At 45.2% G+C, this 24,294-nt stretch overlaps 1 protein-coding gene across 10 annotated transcripts in view; it reads left to right on the top strand.

Annotated features, from left to right (window-relative positions):
- The window catches only part of dmd (dystrophin), a 2,667,466-nt gene that overhangs the window by 550,595 nt on the left and 2,092,577 nt on the right, over window positions 1-24,294 (top strand). For all 10 annotated transcript variants that reach the window (XM_038802261.1, XM_038802266.1, XM_038802267.1 and 7 more), the window contains exon 2: window positions 7,672-7,733. In XM_038802261.1, coding sequence (XP_038658189.1) covers window positions 7,672-7,733 — 62 coding nt within the window. The remainder of the gene's footprint in view (window positions 1-7,671; window positions 7,734-24,294) is intronic.

Here is a 24,294-nt window from a genome sequence, read left to right as displayed (position 1 = left end):
TATAAACATAGTGCAAAAGCCATTTCCCTCCATTACAGGTCCCACCGTTATTAACCCCTTACTCTAAGCTAAACAAACCCCCCCCCCCCTTCTGCTGATGATTAATTTTCCGCGAAGAAGTCAACAAACTGTTGCGACCTCCTGGCGAACACTAACAGTGATCCTGTCAAGGCGAACTTGATTTTCTCCAAACATAGAAAGCTAGCCATGTCTGATAGCCAGGTCTCCGACTTCGGGGGAGTTGAGTCCCTCCAAGCTTATAGTATCCGTCTCCGCGCTACCAGGGATGCAAAAGCAGAACGTCTGCCTCTTTCTCCTCCTAGATTCCCGGGTCTCCACCTGTGGACTCAGCGCCACCCTTGTTTTTAACACAGTGGACATGACAGCTGCAAACCCCTGCCAAAGTCCTCTCAGTTCGGACATGCCCAGAACATGTGGACACGGTTCGCTGGTCCTCCTGTACATTTTGCGCACCTGTCTTCCACCCCAAAGAATCTGCTCATCCGGACCACTGTCATGTAAGATGTAAGATACATCGTAAATTGTATCAGGCTGAGCCTGGCACATGTTGTGGACACGTTGGCTGTACTCAACGCGTCCGCCCACAGACCATCCTCTATCTCTCCTCCCAGCTCCTCCTCCCACTTGTACTTCAGCTCCTCGGTCTGCGTCTCCTCTGACCCCATAAGTTCCTTGTAAATGTCCGAGACACTCCCTTCTCCTACCCACCCTCTGGAAACTACCCTGTCCTGAATCCCCCTTTGCGGGAGGAGCGGGAAGGTAGACACCTCTTTACGTAGGAAGTCCCGCAGCTGCAGATACCTGAATTTGTTCCCCCCTGCCATCCCAAACTTCTCCTCCAGCGCCCTCATACTCAGAAAGCTCCCCTCTATAAACATATCCCCCATCCTCTCAATACCCGCTCTCCGCCATAACCCGTACCAGCCTCCCCGGACAGGCGCCGGAATGTGGCGACTAGGTGCTTTTCACAGTAACTTCATTGAAGCCTACTCGTGACAATAAGCGATTTTCATTTCATTTCATTTCATAACCGGAACACCCCACCATACCTCCCGTGGCAAACCAGTGATTATTACAGATTGGGGACCAGACCGATGCTCCCTCTGCTCCCACATGTCTCCTCCATTGCCACCAGACTCTCAGGGCCGCCACCACCACGGGGCAGGTGGAGTACCGTGCCGGCGGGAACGGCAGAGGCGCAGTTAACAACGCCCTCAAACCCTTGCATGAAGCCGCCTCCATAAGCTCCCATGTCGACCCCTCCCCCACCATCTACTTCCTGATCATTGCTATATTCGCCACCCAATAATAGTTACTAAAATTTGGCAGCACCAGTCCGCCCTCTCCCCGACTCCACTCAGGCTTTACCTTCCTTATCTGTGGGGTCTTGCCCGCCCAAACAAAGCCAAAGATCACTTTGTTGATCCCTTTAAAAAAGGACTGTGAAATAAAGATGGGGAGATATTGAAATACGAACAAGAATCTCGGGAGGACCGTCATCTTCACCGTCTGCACCCTCTCAGCTAATGACAACGGAAGCGCGTCCCATCTCCGAAAATCATCCTTCATTTGGTCTACGGGCCGGACCAGATTTAATTTATGCAGCCGGTCCCATTCCCGTGCCACTTGAATGGCTAGGTGCCTAAAGCTTCCCCCTACTAATCTAAATGGCAGCTCCCCAATCGCCTCTCCTGTCCCCTTGCCTGGACCGCAAACATCTCACTTTTCCCCACATTTAGCTCATACCCGAAAACCGGCTAAATTCCCCGAGAATTCTCATGATTTCTTCCATCCCCTCTGATGGGTCCAATGCATACAGAAGCAAGTCATATGCATAGACCGAGGCTCTGTGCTCCACCTCCCCCCGAACAGCCCTTTCCAGCCCCTTGAGGCTCTCAGAGCAATTTCCAACGGCTCTATAGTTAGCGCGAACAACAGTGCGGAGAGGGGGCATCCCTGTCTCGTCCCCCAGTGCAGTCGAAAATAATCCGATGTTGTTCTATCCGTCCGTAGACTTGTCACTGGAGCCTGAGACAGCAAACTGACCCAGTCAATAAAGCCCCGCCCAAATCTGAACCATCCCAGTATCTCCCAGAGATAATCTCATTCTCCCCAATCGAAAGCCTTTTCTGCATCCATTGCGGTCACTGCCTCCAAATCCCTACCTTCCGGGGACATCATGATCACATTTAACAACCTTCTTACATTGGCCACCAACTGCCTACCCTTAACAAACCCCGTCTGGACCTCCCGAATAACGACCGGAAAACAATCCTCAATCCTGGAGTACAAAATTTTCACCAGCAGTTTGGTGTCCGCATTCAACAGGGATATCGGCCTGTAGGACCCACACAGCTCCGGGTTCTTGTCCTGCTTCAGAATCAGCAAAATCGTGGCCTGTGACATCATCGGGGGCTGCATCCCTCTTTCCCTTGCCTCATTGAACATCCTCATCAACACCGGCCCCAATATCCCAGATAACTTTTTATAAAACTCCACTGGGACCCATCCGGCCCCAGGGCTTTACCCACCTGCATGGCCTTCAGACCCTCCACTATCTCTTCCAACCCAATCGGGGCCCCCAGCCCTTCTGCCAGCTCCCCGTTCACCTTTGGGAAATTCTGCCCCCACAAGAAGTGCCTCATATCCTCCGGCCCCGTAGGGGGTTCCAACTTCTACAGCCTACTGTAGAAATCCCTGAACGCCTTATTCACCCCTGCTGAATCTCCAACCAGGTTCCCATCTCTGTCCTTTACTTTCCCTTACTTTCCCTATCTCCCTGGCTGCCTCCCTCTTTCTAAGCTGCTGTACAAACATTCTGCTGGCCTTGCCTCCATACTCATAGATCGCCCCCATCACCTTTCACACTTGCTCCACTGCCCTTCCTGTGGTTAACAAGCTGAACTCCGCCTGTAGCCTCCACCGTTCCCATAAAAGCTCTGCCTCTGGGGTCTCTGCACACCTCCTGTCGATCTGTAGTCTCTCCTTAACCAGTCGGTCCATTTCTGCCCTGTTCACCTTCTCCCTATGGGCCCGTATTGAGAGCAGCTCCCCTCTGACCACCTTCAGTGCTTCCCAGACCATCGCTGCTGAAATTTTGCCTGTCGTTGATCTGCAGGTAGTTCTGAATACATTTCCTCAGCCGCTCGCACACCCCTTCAACAGCCATAAGTCCCACATCTAACCTCCAGTGCGGGCGCTGGTTGCTGTCTTTACTGGCTTGCAGGTCAATCCAGTACGGAGCATGGTCTGAGATTGTGATCACCGAGTACCCCGTGTCCACCACCCCTGCCAGGAAGGCCCAGCTCAAAATGAAGAAATCGGTCCGGGAGTACACTTTATATACGTGATAGTAGAAGGAGAGCTCCTTCACCCTTGGCTGCCCAAATCTCCATGGATCCACCTTCCCCCCCCCCCCCCCCCCCATCTGCTCCATGAACCCTTTTAGTTCCTTTGCCATTGCTGGCACCCTGCCCGTTCTCTTGCTTGACTGGTCCAAGCCAGGGTCAATAACTGTATTGAAGCCCCCTCCCTTGACCAACCTGTGCAAGTCCACATCCGGTATCTTCCCGAGAATCCTCTTTAGAAACTCCACATCATCCCAATTTGGCACATACACATTTACTAATACCACCTGCACCCCCTCCAGTTTCCCACTGACCACAATGTACCAACCTCCCACATCCGAAATTATTCTACCCGCCTCAAACACCACCCGCTTATTGATCAGGACCGCGACCTCTCTAGTCTTTGAATCCAGTTCTGAGTGAAAGATCTGACTGATCCAGTCTTTGCTCAATCTAATCTGGTCAGTTACTCTGAGGTGTGTCTCCTGCAACATTACCACGCCTGCCTTCAGTCCCCTAAGATTTGTGAACACGTGTGCCCTCTTGACCGACCCATTTAACCCTCGAACATTCCAGGTGATCAGCCTAGCTGGGGTCTCATTGGCCCCCATCCTTCGCTGATTAGCCATCCTCTTTTTTGGGCCTGCCTCCAGCCCATGCACCGTGCCTCCACCGGCCCGCCCCCAGGCAGCCTCTGCCCCCAACCTCCTCACTGTCCCTTGGCCCAAGTCCCTCCCTCGTCAGCAGAACATTTCCCCCCCTCCCTCCCAGTAACAGCACTTTGTAACCCAACCCCTTTGATAAACCGAACATATGCACACCTTCCACTGCGCTTCCGTGAGCTAGCCGCCCATCCCTGGTGCCGGATAGTCTCCCGGGGTGGGCTCATTCAAACATAGTCCAACATCAAACAATCCCCACACAATTGCCCGTTGCCCGACAGAAAAACCCCAAAATCTAAACATGCACACCTTCATCCCACAACAGTGCAAATGAAAACCCTAACTCACTCAGCTCTGCCACTGGTCCCAAATCAATACAGAAGGCATGACAAACAGCTTCCACAAAAGAAAAAATTATAAACTTTTTTTATTATCTCTGCATTATTGATAGAATTAAGTTTTCAGTTCAGAATATTAAACCGGTAGTAAGGATTCAGTACATTTAAAGCTGCAGAAAATCTTAAAACAGGAAATATTTTATTGCCTGCTTTTTGAGGGCAGATTTCAGCGGAATGCGTTAAATGGATCATAACTTTTAGAAACAGGAATAGGCCCGAATAATCGCAAAACTATTTAACCTACCCCCTAAAATGTCCCTTTCTGTTTGTAGCAACGCAGCAACATTCGTGCTAAATGCTTTAGTTAGCCCTCCCCAGTAGGTATTCTACGTTATTATCCACTAGGATGAAAGAGTACAGGCCCAGATTCTTTCTCATTCTAATAAGTACAGCTTGTTTTTAATGCAGATTAAAATTCCATGAAGTGGTAGAGAAGAAAATGGGTGCAAGCTAAAAAAAATTGTATGTTCAAACGTCACTCAGCAAGGTGGGTTTCAAGGACAGAGAAAGATATAGAAAGCAATTCCAGAGGTGTCAAGGTGGCGCAATGGTCAACACTGTTGCCTCAGTGCCCAGGACCTGGGTTCGATCCCGGCCCCGGGTCACTGTCCATGTGGAGTTTGCACATTCTCCCTGTGTCTGCGTGGGTCTCACCCCCACAAGCTTAAGGATGCACAGGATAGGTGGATTGGCCATGCCATATTGCCCCTTAATTTGAAAAAAAAAATTGGGTCCTCTAAATCTATTTGAAACAAAGAAAGCAATTCCAGAACTTATTGAAATTGCAACCACCAATCATGGTGTGAAAGGAAGGCAGATGTCAGAATCAGGAAAGAGAGTCTGGCAGGGTGAGCAGTGGGGAGGTGAACTGTAGGGCTGAAGGAGATAAGAGATCAGGAGGGATGAGGAAATGAAAGAATTTTAAAGATGACACTGAGAGTCTTAAATTGAAGGTCAAGGAATTAGAATACTGAGGATGAGGGTGGCATATGAATGGGCCTTGTGCATGAAAGGATAGGGCAGCTGAGGTCTGGATGAGCTTAAATTTACTGAGGGCAGGGGGTACAAAACTGTCCAGAAGACATGGTTGAATCTCGAGGTGACATAGGTATAAATGAGGGTTTTGGCACAGATGAGTATTACAGCAGATAATCGGCTAACTGATACAAAGAAGTAGAAATAGATGAAGAGAATGTGGGGTCAATGGAGATGGAATCCATTTATAATGGGACTAAAGACAATGATCTCTTTCCTATATTTAACTGGTCTTATCCAAGTTGGAATATCAGGTATGTGATTCACTAAAAATGCCCTTTTGAAAATAATTAGTCACCATCTTCTCAGGCCAAATAGATTGCATATGAATGAAGTATTTTCATTATCACTCAGTAAAAAGTATTTTATTGCATTTTGAATATGAGATAAAAAGTATGCTGTGTGAGTGCAGGCCCAATCCATCTGCTTCTGTTTATTGGTATTCTGAGCCAAGTTAACCCTGGCTATAGGATAGATTGAGAGAGACAGTCCAGCAAAGGCAACCATTCGGTGAACAAGTTAAAATAAAAGATGCTGGAATTATTCAGTATGTCTGGCAACATCTGTGGAGAAAGAAACAGATTAATGTTTCAGGTTGGTGCCTTCTTTTCTTAAGTCATGAGATGGGAATTATGATGAAAGTTTGGGGCAGCAGGGTAGCATGGTGGTTAGCATAAATGCTTCACAGCTCCAGGGTCCCAGGTTCGATTCCCGGCTGGGTCACTGTCTGTGTGGAGTCTGCACGTCCTCCCCCTGTGTGCGTGGGTTTTCTCCGGGTGCTCCGGTTTCCTCCCACAGTCCAAAGATGTGCGGGTTAGGTGGATTGGCCATGCTAAATTGCCCGTAGTGTCCTACTAAAAAAGTAAGGTTAAGGGGGGGGGGGGTTGTTGGGTTACGGGTATAGGGTGGATACGTGGGTTTGAGTAGGGTGATCATGGCTCGGCACAACATTGAGGGCCGAAGGGCCTGTTCTGTGCTGTACTGTTCTATGTTCTATGTTCTATGTTCATCAACCTGAAATGTTAACTCCATAGAAGTGACACACTCTGTGCAAGAGTGTGATGTGGCTGTCCATTATTTTACTATTTAAGGAAAGGGGAAATAAATGTTTTTAAATTGGTATTACACTTAGAATTAGTTGGGGAAAGGGAGGAATTTCAGGCAGGGTTTGAAACATATGTTGAACTCAGGGGTACTCTTTAAAATGAAAACATAAAAGCTTCAAAAGCTTGGTCCATCATTGTTTTTGGTAGAGCAGCGTTCGGATAAATGAGAGCAACTCATGGCAGTGGATAATTGTTTGGGAGAAGTGACCTTGGTATGTAGTATGAAGTGAAACTGGGACAGTGTGTGGAGTTTTGAAGAGGCAATTTCAAGCTGATGCCTAAAATTGATAAAGCTTCAATACTTAAGAACAGGAATATTCCCAGTTATCTGCTATTTCTTTTTCATTTTGAATTTGGCTCAAGCCATGGATTATAGAATAGATTTACAAGTCAAGTTTACCCGAATTTGGATACGTTCAGTCTTTTAGCCATGAACTGAAAAAAAAATTGTGATTTTCCAGAGTTTTTCTTTTAAATTGAAGTTGCCTCTTAATCTGCCCATGTGCATGGGAGGAAAAATAGGCAAAATGAATCTTTACATATATACTCAATGTCTTTCTCACACTTTTGCTTTTCACCATCTTCATACTCCTGTTTTCTGGGGGAGAGAAGAGGTGGCGACACATACATTTGATCCCTATCAGTGAGTATGACTGTGTGCTGGGCATAGATCCATACTCTTTGATGGTATAGAGTGAGGGAATGATATCAGTAATAGAAAATCTTACAAATACACAGCTAATCAGTCAGTATCTGTAAAGATAGTGGGGAAGATCACGCACCCATCATATGTATTCTCTCTTTGCTGATTGAGTGACCTGCAACTTCCATCACTTCTTTGTTGTTTTAGACTTAAAACATATGTAGTTCTACGTTAATGTATTATCAAGGCTTATTTGATCCTTTCCGAATTAGAGGGGTGGACATGTATATGATATTTCACCAATTAGCTTTCACCATCGCCAAGAGAAACAGAAAGTGTTCTGATAGAAATTGTCCACAATTTTATTTGAGTTGTGAAATCCATCATTTTACATGCAACGATGAAATAAAGGTTTTAAACCTATGTTACTAAAGAATGCTTTTAATTCTAAATTTGCAGATGAAAGAGAAGATGTTCAAAAGAAAACATTCACAAAATGGATAAATGCACAATTTGGAAAGGTAAGAGGACACCACATTGTTTGAGGAATTTGATTGAGACAAGGACATAAATGTGCCTGTGCAGGGAGTCTTTTTTTAATTAAATTTTGAAGATTTTGAGCTCCATGTGTACTTTTGTCAGTTCAAAAGAAAAATATATACTTTGCTATTGCATCAGCCAATTTGATTTTCTGATGTACAACATCCAAACTTATCTCAACAAGAATTGCAAGTGGATGCCTATTTGCTCATTAACCTGTGCACAAAGAAGCCATAATTTTGTTCCATGCCTTTCGTTCTTAGAATAGAATCACTAAAGGAACAGAGAATACCTGCAGTTTTACATCTGTAAATATCATGATTATCAATCTGGAGAATGTACCTTTTTTTTGTCTCATGTCCTCTCTGGCTACTGTTGGTCGTTCTGGGTGAGTGTGCTTAACACTCAATTTGGCTCTGTTTCTTGTTCTATGCTCTGGAGTCGTCAGGTGCCATTAAGACACCGCCACAAGCTTCAAGGTGAAGTTCAAAGCAATAAAACCGTACACCAATTAGTAAGTCCAAACAACTAGAGTTTATTATAATACAATTATAATAACTACCCATGCACACGCTAAAAGGATTAAACTTACTCCTACCGCTAAACAACTAATACTTATCTCGAAGGAACTGCTGGGTCAGGGAACAAGGCCTCTTGCTCTGCTCTGTTCTGCAGACTTCAGGTTGGTATTAATTAAAAAGGGAGTCAGGAGTGCCTATCGCTGGTAGCGGTCGTTGGGAGGCACTTACTTGTTGGTGGCTGCTGTCCGAAGGCTGGATCAGGAGACAGGAGCCAGGAGACAGGAGACTGAACCATGTGTGGGACCTTTCTTTTATAGGTCCCAGGGGGTCCGCGCCCTTTTGGGTGGACTCCCTTACCTGCTTGGAATCGATTGGGTCTCTTCCCAATCGATTATGTTTGAACCCCCCAATCATGGGGCAGTTCCTCGGTCGCTGGGGCGGTTCTTGGGACTTATTGTTTTAGGCTTCTCTGGCTCCAAAGGGTCTGGCCTTCCATAGAATGTATCGATCTGTGTTTAACTTGTTTCCATTGTATCTGGGGATCATCCGGTATCGCCTCATTAGTATGTTAACTGGTTTCTTTTCACAGTGCTGTCTGGTTTCTGCAACAGTCAAAACTGGTTTCTGCAGTCGTCCCAATATACAATCGTTTTGCAAGCTGTTTGCTTTACAACATGTCCATTTTCCCTGCATTCCTTGCAATCTTCCATTTTGTGTTGGGCAGTGGCCACCCCAGGTGGCTACACTACCTTTATACCCCTTCATGGCTGTAAAAGCAATTTGTTTTCCTATTCTTTTTATCCTTGCCATAGTTAAGGACGTCTCTGCTTGGCAATGGGACATCTTATCAATTTCAATTTCCCAAACTTTTGACATAAAGCATATTCAGGAAAGATGGGCATAATGAGATACAGGGTAACGCTCCTCCACTTCTTACTTCACAGTGGTGTTTGCCTCAAGAAAAACACCTTTTTTATTTCCCTCCTCCACCCCATGTTACAGCTTTTGAACGAGATTGAGATTTGCTACCAAATTATCAACAATATTGAACTTTGGTATTCTGCACGGATGGTTTGGTTTTGATTAGCTAAACTCATTTCATATTGGACCACGTTGAAACGGGGAGATTTCATACCAAAAGCCTAAAAGATATGGACCAAAAACAACCTAAATACAGGTGAAAAGATTATTACATTTTAAATGATAATGAGTTTCAAAGTGGTTTTGAGGACATTTTAATAATATGTCTCAAATATTGAAAACTTTTAGCTTTATGGCTTTCTTTGGGTGAGTAAGTACATTTTAGTTTTTAATATCACAGCTTAGAATTGGCAAGTGAAGAGGGCCTGGGGGGGGGGGGGGGGAGTTATTTTTTTTTTTAATGCACATTATTTAAGTAACTTGTAGAACTAGTGGTATAACCCAGCTCAGTGACAGATGATTAAAATGGCATGCTTTGAGCAAAATGCAGTCAATAATATTTAACTTCAGTGCTCACTTGCGGAATTTTCAATATTGTAGCCCAGCTCCACTGAAAGAAGTTGCAACAGCAAATCGCCCCAGAACCTTCCAGATTGACCTCATTATAATCAAGAGTAAAATGAAAGAACCCAGTCTTTATTGATGGTGCTTAGAAAGTGTGGGCTTGGTCTTGCATTCTCCTGTTGACAAGTTTGAAGGTGGGGGTGACAGTGCGGTGGGGAGGTGTGCACTCGTAGATCCAGCAGGTTGCATTCTGGCTGCCTTCCTACGGGGGGGGGGGGTCGGGGGGGGGGGGGGGGGTCGGGGGGGGGGGGGTCTCGGGGGGGGGGGGGGTCGGAGGGGGGGGGGGTCGGGGGGGGGGTCTCGGGGGGGGGGGTCGGGGGGGGGTGTCGGGGGGGGGGTCGGGGGGAGGGGGGAGGGGGGGGGTCGGAGGGGGGAGGGGGGGGGAGGGCGGGGGGGGTCGGGGGGGGAGGAGGGGGTCGGGTCGGGGGGGGGGGGGAGGGCATGACGTTCCACTCAAGTGACCATGAATATGTCACCTTGAATTTTATTTTAACATAATGGTCACGGAATTGTTGGAGTGCAGAAGGAGGCCATGTGACCCATTGCACCGGCTCTCCGAACTATTCACTTCAATCTCCTCCCCATAACCCTGCACATTCATCCTTGACAAATAACTGTCCCTTTTCATTGTCCACATTTTCACGAGTAAGAACAGTTTCTCCTGTTCTATTCTTCCCAGACCCCTCATGTCTTTGAATATGTTTATCAGATCTCCTCTCAGCCAATCATTTTCTTGAACAAAAACATTCCTAACTTCTCCAGCCAATTTCCATAATGGAATTTATTCATCCCCGGACCTTAATCCTGTGAATCTTGTGAAGGTGCAACTAAAAAAGTTGCGGAGCGGGATGGAAAAAGTAGAGGGTACCAAGGTGGGAGTTCTTAGTGGTAGGGGGGAACTCTGCATGGTTCAGGACTGTGGGAGGTGTTCCAAGCGGGGCTCAGCCTGGTGTTAAAATTACTGAAGTTGGAAATGCTTTTCTTTCTTCTCACTATTAGCGTAACAGTGGCAGAACCATCTGAAGTTAGCGATTTAAATCACTTTGTTGGATGGTTCCCAGCGCAACTCCATTATCCAGGAGGAGTTAGTGTTCTCGAAAATTTTGATTCAAACCTTTACTTGGGAACCTCGGAGAGATTTCCCAGTGCATTTTTGGGATACCTCCCAAATGCTGGGGAGCCAGGAAATTGCGGACCATAGAAAAAGGAATAATTAGGTGACACAAAAAACAAACATTTAAAGTTTTGTAACTAAGAACAAAGAAAATTACAGCACAGGAACAGGCCCTTTGGCCCTCCCAGCCTGCGCCGATCCAGATCCTTTATCTAAACCTGTCGCCTATTTTCCAACGATCTACTTCCCTCTGTTCCCCGCCCGTTCATATGTCTATCTAGATGCTTCTTAAATGATGCTATCGTGCCCGCCTCTACCCACCTCCGATGGCAAAGCGTTCCAGGCACCCACCACCCTTTGCATAAAAAAACTTTCCACGCACATCTCCCTTAAACTTTCCCCCTCTCACCTTGAAATCGTGACCCCTTGTAATTGACACCCCCACTCTTGGAAAAAGCTTGTTGCTATCCACCCTGTCCATACCTCTCATAATTTTGTAGACCTCAATCAGGTCCCCCCTCAACCTCCATCTTTCCAACGAAAACAATCCTAATTTACTCAACCTTTCTTCATAGCTAGCACCCTCCATACCAGGCAACATCCTGGTGAACCTCCTCTGCACCCTCTCTAAAGCATCCACATCCTTCTGGTAATGTGGCGACCAGAACTGCACGCAGTATTCCAAATGTGGCCTAACCAAAGTCATATACAACTGTAACATGACCTGCCGACTCTTGTACTCAATACCCCATCCGATGAAGGCAAGCATGCTGTATGCCTTCTTGACCACTCTATCGACCTGCGTTGCCACCTTCAGGGTACAATGGACTTGAACTCCCAGATCTCTCTGTACATTAATTTTCCCCAGGACTCTTCCATTGACCGCATAGTCTGCTCTTAATTAGATCTTCCAAAATGCATCACCTCGCATTTGCCTAGATTGCACGATAAGTGCCATTTCTCTGCCCAACTCTCCAATCTATCTATATTTTGCTGTATTCTCTGACAGTCCTCCTCGCTATCTGCAATTCCACCAATCTTAGTAACATCTGCAAACTTGCTAATCAGACCACCTATACCTTTGTCCAGATCATTTCACAAACAACAGTGGTCCGAGCACGGATCCCTGTGGAACACCACTAGTCACCTTTCTCCATTTTGAAACACTTCCTTCCACCATTACTCTCTGTCTCCTGTTGCCCAGTCAGTTCTTTATCCATCTAGTTAGTACACCCTGAACCCCATACAACTTCACTTTTTCCATCAACCTGCCATGGGAAACTTTATCAAACACCTTACTGAAGTCCATGTATATGACATCTACAGCCCTTCCCTCATCAATTAACTTTGTCACTGGGCATAAATTTGGACTGCTTCCTGGAGAATAGTTTCCACTGAGAGACAACATAATGTATAACAAGATATTACAAGAAAATGGGAAATTTATTTTCTATAAAGTATACATTGCTTAATAGTGTTTAAGCAATCATGCTTTTAGTTTGTTTTGTTGCAGTAAACATCTTAAAATTTTAAATCTTGTTGTGTGATCATTCCAGTCAGTCATTCGAAATTCAAATATATTTTTCAAGGTAAATTGTTCTCTGGGGATCATAAGATGAGCCAAAGGCTGGATATTTGGTATTTTCCAGGCTTGATTGTCTGTGACTTGGGGAGGAGATTGCTCCATGCATCTGTCAAAGAAAAAAGTAGATTTGGGAGTGAGAAGAAAAGTGTGGTTGAAGAGTGATTACAAGAAAGTTATCAGGAGTGCCTTATCTGTGATAACAACTGGAGGTAGACGTCTGCATGAGACGGTGATGTTAAGGGGGTGCTTGTGAATATGGCTCATGGAATTCATATGGAGGAAAAAGAATAGGGATAAGAGTGCAATTAGTTTGGAGGGGAAAGAGCTTGAGTTGAGATGGAGGTTGAAATTGTTGAGAATTGGGAATCATTCAGTCCGGAAGCTGAAAGTGGAAAACAGTGAAGATGTTTAGGAGGCAGAGGACAATGGTTGAAGGTTGTTTGTCGGGAGAGGGTAATGGTTGAAGGTTGTTAGTAGGCAGAGGGCAACAGTTAAATGCTTTGTGACTGGACGCCTGTGTCTAGTGGTGTACCACAGGGATTGGTGCAGGGTCCCTTGCTGTTTGTAGTGTACATGAATGAGCTGGATGTGAATGTAAGGGGTATGATCAATACGTTCGCAAATGAACCAAAAATTGGTGGTGTGGTAAATAGCGGGAGGGAAAGTCTTAGTTTACAGGATGATATAGACTGGCTGGTTAGATGGGAAGAACAGTGGCAAATATAATTTAATCCTGAACAGTTTGAGGTGATACATTCTGGGAGGTTTAACAAGGCAAGGTAATACACAATGGATGCAAGAATACTAGGAAGTACAGAAGATGAAAACTACTTTGCGGTCCAAAGACCCCTGAAGGCAGCAATGCAGGTAAATTAAGATGCCATATCAAATACTTGCCTGTAGCCGAGGAATAGAATATAAGAGCAAGGAGGTTATGATGGAGCTGGATAAAAAGCTCGATAGGACACAGTGAGCGTACTGTATGCAGTTTTGGTCGCCACACTGTAGGAAGGATGTGACTGCACAAGAATGGGTGCAGAGGAGATTCACCAGGTTGTTGTCTGGGCTGGAAAGTTTCAGCTATGAAGAAAGACTGGATAGGTTCGGGTTGTTTTCATTAGAGCAGAGAAGGCTGAGAGGCGACTTCATCGTGTACAAATTGTGAGGAATGTAGATAGGAAAAAACCTTTCCCCTTAGTGAAAGCATCAATAACCAGGGGCCATTGATTAAGGGAATGAGTAGGAGATTTAGAGGGGATTTGAGGTGAAGCCTTTTCACCTGGAGGGTGTTGGGAAACTGCAACACACAGCCTGAAAGAGTGGTAGAGGTGGGGACATCACAACATTTTGGAAGCTGTAGATGAGCACTTGAAATGCCATAGCTTACAAGGCTACGGACCGAGTGCTGGAAACTGGGATTAGTGTGATGAAAGGGGCCTCACGGTAGCATGGTGGTTAGCATCAATGCTTCACAGCTCCAGGGTCCCAGGTTCGATTCCCGGCTGGGTCACTGTCTGTGTGGAGTCTGCACGTCCTCCCCGTGTGTGCGTGTGTTTCCTCCAGGTGCTCCGGTTCCTCCCACAGTCCAAAGGTGTGCGGGTTAGGTGGATTGGCCATGCTAAATTGCCCGTAGTGTAAGGTTAATGGGATTGTTGGGTTATGGGTATACGGGTTACGTGGGTTTAAGTAGGGTGATCATTGTTCGGCACAACATCGAGGGCCGAAGGGCCTGTTCTGTGCTGTACTGTTCTATGTTCTATGTTCTACCTCTACCACTGTATATATGTGTGTGCCTGCATTAGGGGATGGATGACAGTACCTGTATTACAGGTTTGCTGGTAAGCCCCTGCCGGCTAGCTCCGCCCTCAGGGAGCTGTATAAATATTCATAAGTTTCCCTGAGATGCCATTCTACAGCTGCAGCCAGAGGAATAGCATCTCACTGTAATAAAGCCTCTCTGGTACCTTATCGAGTCTTTTGTGTGCAATTGTTAGTGCCACAATTAGCAAGGATAGGTATTTGTTGGATGGCAAAGACATGATGGACTGAGGGACCTGTTTCTGTTCTGTAAAACATTATGAATCTATGGCCAGGATTCTCTGTTTGGAAGAATAAGTGTTCCCGTCAGCGGAGAATTGGGATTGGTCTACGTTGATGTTGGGAGCGGTGCCCAGGTGTGAATCACTCTCTTTAATCATGTAAAAGTATGCATGGTGTTGTGTTCACCGCAATGAAATTTGGGAATCAGGCCGCCCTTTTGACAGGTCTAGTGGTGCCACACCCCCACCCACCACAGAAAACCAGGCCACCCCTCAGGGCAGACAAGCATGAGGGTAACCCAACCCCCCCATCAGAGACCCCCATCTTGCTATGATTGACAGCTCCTCACCACATCAAAAGGAGATGAGTGGTTTCACTTGCTGCTCTTCACACCAGAAAGCACTTAACTGCTTTTGATGTGATGAGAAGCTGTTAATCATAGCAACAGTGTTTATTAACATTGTGGTTCGCATCAAAGCAAGGTAATGGAGATGCATTCAAGTGTGAAGAGAAAGATAGATAAACAATCCACCAAGTATATGACTCTGGAGTAAGTAAACTGTCAATCACTGGCTAGTGCAATGCATTGCTGTGTGAAATTGAATGTAAGATTTGCATTTCAAAGGCTGTCAGGATATTTTAAGCCCTTTCAAGTGGACTTGGCTTTTGAGGAAATCTCTAACACTTGTAACAGCTACTGCTTTAAACATTTTTGTCCGAGGCAGCAGGTGCTAGGGATTTTCTGGAATATGAAAAACTGCTTGAGTATCGACTTCAGCTAAAGTCAAGAATATATTCATTGCTCTTACTATCGGTACAGAATACATTTGTTGTCACCCTGTGTTTTGTTTTGGTTCTTATGTCCATGTCCTAGTCTCGTGCTTGTCCTAAGTGCTAATGGATCTGTGAGGTGATTGGATGCTTTACAGCTGCATGAGCCTCTCGGTTACCGACATCTCAAGAAGGACAAGTTGCCCCCCCTCTGGGAGGGAATGCAGACCTCATAGTCTTCTATGCTGATTGATCTGATGGACTCATTTTCAGCAATGGAACTACTTACATTTTTTTTTCATAGTTTGAGTGTGTTCAGAAATATTGAAAGAGAGAGGCTTGAAAGGTTTTGTTTGCTCAATATTCTCACTTCCTTTCCTCTGCTAATGCTGTTGAGCCATGTTCTGGTTTACTTCGTCACTGGCCATCTCGGTTATTATGTGAATCCAGGCAGTGTGTGTTGGTACACCAAATCAAATGCCAATAGGGCAGCACGGTGGCCTAGTGGTTAGCACAACCCCCTCACAGCGCTGAGGTCCCAGGTTCAATCCCGGCTCTGGGTCACTGTCCATGTGGAGTGTGCACATTCTCCCTGTGTCTGCGTGGGTTTCGCCCCCACAACCCAAAAATGTGCAGAGTAGGTGGATTGGCCACGCTAAATTGCCCCTTAATTGGAAAAAATAATTGGGTAATCTAAATTTATTTTAAAAAATCAAATGCCAATAACCTATCTTTGTGCCTGTGCACAAATGTGCAAAAACACATAAGGACATACACACCCACCCTCCCTTATCTTGTTTGTTAACATTTACACAATTCAGCAAGTAGTTTACAATATGGTTAATTGGAAGGCTATTTGGATTGGGCAGCATGATTTTTTCCACTGTTTTACCAATGAGTACTGGAACTGGTTGTAATGCCCCTAGTGTGGTCATACTATATTAACCCCAGATATTGTCCTATTCTTACAAAAGCCAAATACTACTGATTCAACCTCAGGTTAAATGCCAGTGGTGGCAGGCCACCCACTGGATTTAACATGCCCTCCTCCCTTCAGAGATATTGTTGGGAAGTGTTCAATCCAGTTTTCAGGGCAAGGAACACTAAATCTGTTTCTCTCTATGCAGACCTACTCATTGTTTCCAGCATTTTCTGTTTTTATTTTGATCTTCCTATACTGTTTGGCTAAAGTTCAGAACCAGGCTAGAATCCTGGTTTACAAACTGAGCCATTGAGAAGCAGTAAACCTTTGTTAAAACATAAATAAAACTATTCACACTCAATCATTCATGTAATTGAACTTTGTATTGATTTCTGTTTCTACTTCATTACTGGACTTATGTCAAAAAGCTTGTCATAAAATGCTACAGCTGTCTTAGTTTCTTGGACAGTACTGTCTTGCTGTCTGGCTGAAAATCATCCAATTTATTCTGCCTGTGTCTGTTCCACAGTACTTAATGTCAGCTAATAAAGTGAGGACTTGAAACACTTTTTAATGTCTGACATATTACTAAAATCGGGTCACTAGCTTTCAATCCAAGGTGGTCTGTAAACTGCATTAAATATTTGTGATTTAAGTGCCTTGGTGGCAAGATAATTTGTTAATTATATAAGGCTCCTTCATAGATAAAAACGGTAATCCCTTATTTCAACTGTTGAACATAGCTAAAGGCCAGGCGCAGGAACTTTAGGTGTTTGACCAGAGCAATGAATCCTGTTTATGATGAGTGTCTCCATTGTAGAGTTCTTGATTATCTTTTGGGAAATATGTGCCTCTCATCAGATGAAAGTTGACCTCACTCCTGTTTGAAATTTTACTATAGTTTCCATATCATCCACGTAGGTTTTGAATTCCATAAATACTTGGGCACAATTGAATATTAATACTGAGCTTTCAGTTGAGAAATTGGTTGGATTGGATGGAGTCCTGGTTAATTTAGGCGTGGTCTGTTGCTGCCGCCAGTTTAATAAGCAGTATTACCTTTTTCACTTCTGTGATTTCTTATGTTTATTCTATGTACCAGCAGATGACTCGGTGTTTGAAGCATCCAGGCAATGACATCAACCAATTGAATCATTGCACTCTAAGGCTTTACAGCAGTTTTGTAAAAAATTTATACAAGGGCATTCAGTGTCTGATATGCAGCAAAGATTGACCAAATTGAGTTGTTGGAAAATGCTGAACAAGAGCAAAGTTGCCTTCTCGTGAAGTGACAGTAAACAGGAACATGAATTTATTTTTGCGTTGTGCTTGCATGTTTCCTGGCACTTGGTTTAAGAGCAGCTATGGAAAAGACGTGGGAGCACATTGCTTGTCTGCCATTTTAGTGGCAGGAGCTCTCTGGTTTGGAGAGAAAAGCAAAACTTTAAAACGTTGGGGGCAGCAGGGTAGCATGGTGGTTAGCATAAATGCTTCACAGCTCCAGGGTCCCAGGTTCGATTCCCGGCTGGGTCACTGTCTGTGTGGAGTCTGCACGTCCTCCCCCTGTGTGCGTGGGTTTCCTCCGGGTGCTCCGGTTTCCTCCCACAGTCCAAAGATGTGCGGGTTAGGTGGATTGGCCATGCTAAATTGCCCGTAGTGTCCTAATAAAAGTAAGGTTAAGGGGGGGTTGTTGGGTTACGGGTATAGGGTGGATACGTGGGTTTGAGGAGGGTGATCATGGCTCGGCACAACATTGAGGGCCGAAGGGCCTGTTCTGTGCTGTACTGTTCTATGTTCTATGTTCTATGTTAAAAATCTATTAATAAAAAATTCCAGGCTGCAGGAAAATTTACAAATCCAAAATGCATCTGTATTTTAACTTGTCGGTATGGAAATGCAAAGTAATGCTTATAATACTGCTAATACTGCTTATTAAACTGGTTCATTTCATTAGGTGGCAGTTGCACTTGATTAGAATGATGACAGACACTGAAGTATTGAATAATCATCTTATTTGGAATGGAAGTGAGTGTGTACAGAATTTGAAGGTAACTTGACAGTTAAGCGAACACGAAGAACCAGTTTTTAAAACATCTTCCTTTTGCGTATTACTGTAGGAGGCTGTTTTGTATTATTTTGTACAGCCTGACATTAAGCAGGTCAAAGAAAATGGAGCACCATATTTGGAGTAAATGTCAATGCTTTATGTAGCACATTAATATGGCCACTGTTGCTATTAATTTGGTGTGCAGCAAAACTAAAAATTAAAGACCAAGTAAACTATCTTACCAAACGTGATACTTTTCAGATTTTCACTGAGCGCAAATCTTTTTGACTGTTTCTGATCAGATGAGACTAGTTGACGGTTTTCCTAATTTAACTACTAATTTAATCTATTTCATTTGGAAAGGTTTGAAGATCTCTGCCTGCTTTGAGGAATATTTTATATCTGCCCAGAGTACCCCATTGTTAATTGTTGTTTTAAGGCACCATGAACCCTAATGTCTAATACAAACTGTGAATATATGGTATGAATGGAGCAACATGCCATTGTGTCTCACTGTGATTCAGCATTTTCAATGGTAGTTAAAGTTTAAATGATGCTTTCAGGGACTGTAATTTAAATAATGTCTTAACTTTCACTAATGCTCATTCCCAATTTATGTCTTCAGATTTAATATAAGACGCTTAGTCCTTGGCAGTTTGGACAACTTTTATATTATGAGAAAGCAAAATATTGTTGTCAGAAAACTGATCCCTGCAAAGGGTAGGATGCATTTGGTGGTTGTAGGGATACCTAACTGAATCTATGCTAGAAAGGCACTGGCCTGTGTTAAATTTAGTCATATTTCTAAGATTGTGGAACAAATCCAAGCTGTCCAAATTCGATGACCTATCAGCATAATAAAAATGAAGGCTGTCCCAGTATTGATCTTCTTTCACTAGATGTCTGACACCAGCACATTTAGTAAATCTGATCAATAGGTTAAAAATATCCAGGGGTATATTTTTGTCCTTTTGCAATTTATGTTGTTATCGGCTGTTCCTTGATTCGAGGATGGCACCACCTCAGGGTTTCAAGCTAATGTCATGGGTCTTCATGTGATTAAACTGGCCAAATCTTGACCGCAGATCTTTGGACATATGGACAAGGTCTTGGGATCTGGAGTGCAGGATTGTCTTCTCTTTCTTCTCTTCTCAGCTGCTATTCTGCCTCATTATTAAGCATGTTGCAGCTTGATAAACAAAGTATCACCATTTTGATAGCAAACTCCTGCCATTCATTAAAGTCAATGCTGTTGCACTTCAAATAGAGCTTCAGAGTATTTTTGGAAGTGTTTTCTTTGTCCTCTGCTGGAACGCAAGCCATTTGAGAGTTGAGAAAATGAGACCTGGATTACCCAAAATTGATCTTCCCATGGGACTCATAGAGTACAAATTTCCATAAGCTTGGTCAGGAATTCCTTCACGAATTCTCCAGGGTCCTTTCCAGCCTTGTTAAACCTGTAATGCTGGATGCCCGCCCAGCTGGGACTCATGAGTGAGTCCTTTAAATGCTGCTTCCAGCCCAGACCGGGAGTTCTGGTAGTCCCGGGTTAGGACATTTGAGTTGTACGCCATAGCAGAGGTTGTACTTTTTGAGTTAAAACAAAACTGTTTGGCATTCTTCCTTGTGTCTCCTGGATTACTGCATTATTGGTGAGAACCAAGTACAAGATTCTGGACAGCCTACTTTGAAATTTTGGTTTTGAAGGAACAAAGTGCGTGGATAACCCGAAAATGCCTGCATTCGAAAAACTTGAGTCATATGATGTGGGCGTAGAGGACTGTCTCCAAAAGAATGCCCTTTTTTTTGTGCTAACAGCACAGAAGGCGATGACTTATGCAAGGTAATCCTTCTGACTACTTGTGGAGCCCTGACATAATTAAGAGTTTGAGGTACCCAGCAGCCCCAGACTCAAAAACCTTTAACAAGCTGGTAGAGTTAGTGGCAAATCGTATTGACCCAAGATCATCGATCATTCTCCAGTGTTACAAGCTTAACACGCTGGAGGACCCCTGGAGAATCCGTTATGGAATTCCTGACCAAGCTCGGGAATTGGCAAAACACTGAGTCTGGACCATTCCTTTTTGAGATACCAAGTGACCAATTGGTATGCAACATAAACAATGTCACAACACAGAGAAAGCTAATAGCAGAACCCATCCTAGACCATAAAAGAACCATTGAACTGACGCTGTCCATGAGAATGCTGAGAAAGGAGCCCAGGAACATCAAAGGTCAATGATTGATAGCTTGCTCAGTGTAAGGCAACCCTCGTATAGAAAGACCTAGTTCCCCGTTGAGGCCACTCATGTGCTCCACCCATTGCCTGTTCACCAGTCAGTTACGGCACTCAATAAAATGAACAGGTGGCCAAGAAGTCTCAAAAATATTTGGAAAGCATCACCTGAGGACTTCAGGGAGCAGTCGCAAGGCTGCTGTACCTGTGGCCAAAGAATCTGCCTGAGGTAAGTCTGCCAGAATCAACAGTACATGCGCCGCCCAGGCTGGAAGCCAAGCCACCTCAGTCCCATGTCTTTCAAATCCACCAGTCCAAACAAGACAAAATGATACAGTTGAAATGTGTCACTGCCCCCAAGTTTACCCCTATTAAATTCAAACTCCAGGTCAATGGTCACTTTTTGGAAATGGAAGTGGACACAGGAGTTGCAATCTCCATTATTGGGGAACAGAATTTCAGGCGCCTCCAAACAGGCTTCGTGCCCCTGCGCCTGCGATATACTCGGGCCAGGTATACAGGGGAAGGAACCCGGTTTTCTATGGGCAGCAGACAATCCAATTCCCTCTGATAGTCATAAGAGGACCCTATTTGAGGAAAAATGTAGTGGCATTGGAGGCTGTTCAGAGGAGGTTCACTAGGTTGATTCAAGAGATGAGGGGTTTGTCCTATGAAGAGAGATTCAATAATTTAGGCCTCTACTGTCTACAATTTAGATGAATGAGGGGAGATCAAATTGAGGTATACAAGATGATAAAAGGCATGGATAATGTAGACGTGGAGTGGATGGGTGGTGCGGTAGTATAGTGGTTAGCACTGTTGCTTCATAGTACCAGGGTCCCAGGTTTGATTCCTGGCTTGGGTCACTGTCTGTGCACAGTCTGCACGTTCTCCCCATGTCTGCATGGGTTTCCTCCAGATGCTCCAGTTTCCTTCCACAAGTCCCGAAAGATGTGCTGTTAGGTAATTTGGGCATTCTGAATCCTTCCTCCAAGTACCCGAACAGGCACCGGAACGTGGCGACTACTTGTGGAGATAGTTCTCCCAACTTTGGCACAATCCCTCAGACTTTAGTAAGGGGGACTTTGCAGCATCAACACGGCTGGGTTTGCCTTTGTCGTTTCTGGTACATGAGTGGTCCATCTGGTTTCATTCCTTTTTTATGTTTTCGTAGCAGTTGAACACAACTTGCCCGGCCATTTCAGAGGGCAACTTATTGCTGTGGGTCTGGAGTCACATGTAGGCCAGACCATGTAAGGTTGCCAGATTTCTTTCTCTCAAGGACATTAGTGAACCAGGTGGGTTTCTATGACGATCAACAATGGTTTCATGGTCATCATTAGACTTTTCAATGCAAATATTTCATTGGGCGAAATTCTCCGACCCCCCGCAGGGTCGGAGAATCGACCGGGGCCGGGAATCACGCCCCGCCGATTGGCGTGCCCTCCGCGCCGATCGGAGAGGCCCCCCCGCGGCGATTCTCCGGCCCACAATGGACCGAAGTCCCGCCGCTGAGAGGCCTCTCCCGCCGCCGTGGTTTCAACCACCCCTGGTGGCAGCGGGATTGGCGACGCGAGCGGGCCCCCGGGGTCCTGGGGGGGGGGGGGCGTGGGGCGATCGGACCCCGGGGGGGCCCCCACCGTGGCCTGGCCCGCGATCGGGGCCCACCAATCGGCGGGCGGGCGGGCCAGTGCCGTGGGGACACTCTTTTTCTTCCGCCGCCGCCACGGCCTCCACCATGGCAGAGGCAGAAGAGAATCCCCCAGCGCGCATGCGCCGATGGTGACATCAGCGGCCGCTGAAGCACCGGCGCATGCGCAAACTGGCGAAGGCATTTTGGCCATCCCCGGCGCCAGGCGGCGGGCGTCAAAGGCTGCTGGCACCGGTTTTGGTGCCAGTCGGCGTGGCGCCAGCCACTCCGGCGCGGGCCTAGCCCCCAAAGGTGCAGAAAATTCCGCATCTTTGGGGAGTCCCGGCGCCTGAGTGGTTGGCGCCACTCCACTACACCGGGACCCCCCCACCCCGCCGAGTAGGGGAGAATCCTGGCCATTGAGTCTAAATTCCACCACTTGCCATGGTGGGATTTGAACCCAGCTTCCCAGATCATTTCCCTTGGTCTCTTGATCACTATTCCAGCAACAATATCACTGCACCTCCACCTCCCTGGGTTGCTAACTAGGGCTAGAAATCCAACCCAATGCACTCCAATGGCAGATGGGAAGAGTGGTCAGCCATGTGGTGGGAAAAATGTTGAAGCATCTGGTATTCCCCATCTATAGCTCCAAGTTACAACAGACATGTAAATGTGCTTGTTGCCATAGCAACTCAGAAGCCAAGTGAACCCAAACACAACATAACGTTTCAGGAATGTGATACTTCCTAGATGCTGGGATCAGCCAGATAGATTGCAGTGGTATTTGGTCCTGTATACCTCTGGATTATGTTGTTCCATAATTATTGATATATTTTATTCACCTAGCAACTGAACTGGTTTTCTGTCATTGGGATGTGAATTCCGTTTCTTTACCTTGTTTCTCCCTTATAAAGTTCCTTTTAAATGCAAGTTTTTTTTATTCTCAGCAATTGGAGCCAATGTATTGCATTAAGAATTTGTTCCATGTTACTGACCATGAATAAATTTGTCCAGGCATTTACAGTAAACTCAAGAGAAGAAGAAAGCCAATGATACATTATGCCATCACACTTCGTGAATCACTGCCACTCGTGACAAGGGCACTGTATTAGAGACATGACTTTTCAGTGGGGGACTGGTTAATACTGCATTGCATCTACTTCATAATCACCTAGTCTATCAGTCCGCGTATTTCAAATTATTTACCTATGAGTGTATGTTGAGTTGTAAAGCCTGACCTTCTTCCTGCAGCAGCTCAGAATCCAAATAATGTATGACACTATCTTGTTTGCCATTGTACCTGGTCATCAGGCCATGAGTGCATTAGATTGAGGAGCTGCTATATTTTATATCAAAACCATCCTCGATTGGAGTTTTTACCTGGATCTTACACAATTCCTGAAAGCTTTTCTCCAAAACTAGCCCAACCCTGGCCTAAGCTGTTCCTGTTCAGCTACAATATTGGCATCCATTCAACAATATGGAAAATTGCTTGGGTATGCCCCCTACTACAGAAAGCAAGGAAAATCCAATTTGGCCAATTACTACCCCATCACTCTACACTCAGTCAGCAAAATTATGGCCAGTGCTATTAAACAATGCTTACAGAGAAGTAGACTGCGAATCAATGCTAATTTTGGATTCTGCCATTGGTGCTCAGATCGACACCTCCTTTGGACCTTGGTCCAATGAGGCAGTGTTGAAACACAAAAAGGGTTTTATTGAACTAAGGCAAACTACCTAGCCTGGGAGTTACCATGGATCAGAAAGTTAACTGAACTAACCATATAAATACTGTAGGTACAAGAGCAGGACAAAGGCCAGGAATTCTATGGCAGGTTCTCGCTTCCTGACTTCCCAAAGCCTGTTCAATATATACAAGATATGGCAATGCCGGCATTGGACTGGGGTGGTCACAGTACAAAGTCTTACAACACCAGGTTAAAGTCCAACAGGTTTGTTTGGAATCACTAACTTTTGGAGTGTAGCTCTTTCATATATATATATATACAAGACACCACTAAATACTGTGCACTTGCCGGGATGAGTGTTGTTCTAATAATATACAAGAAGCTTGACACAATCCAGGAAAAAGCAGTCCATTTGATCAGCACCCCATCCACCACCT

The sequence above is a fragment of the Scyliorhinus canicula genome, chromosome 7 (genome assembly GCF_902713615.1).
Source record: "Scyliorhinus canicula chromosome 7, sScyCan1.1, whole genome shotgun sequence".
NCBI classification, from domain to species: Eukaryota; Metazoa; Chordata; class Chondrichthyes; order Carcharhiniformes; family Scyliorhinidae; genus Scyliorhinus; species Scyliorhinus canicula.
The sequence above is the reverse complement of the archived record's forward strand: the minus strand, read 5'-3'. Positions and strand labels throughout refer to the sequence as shown.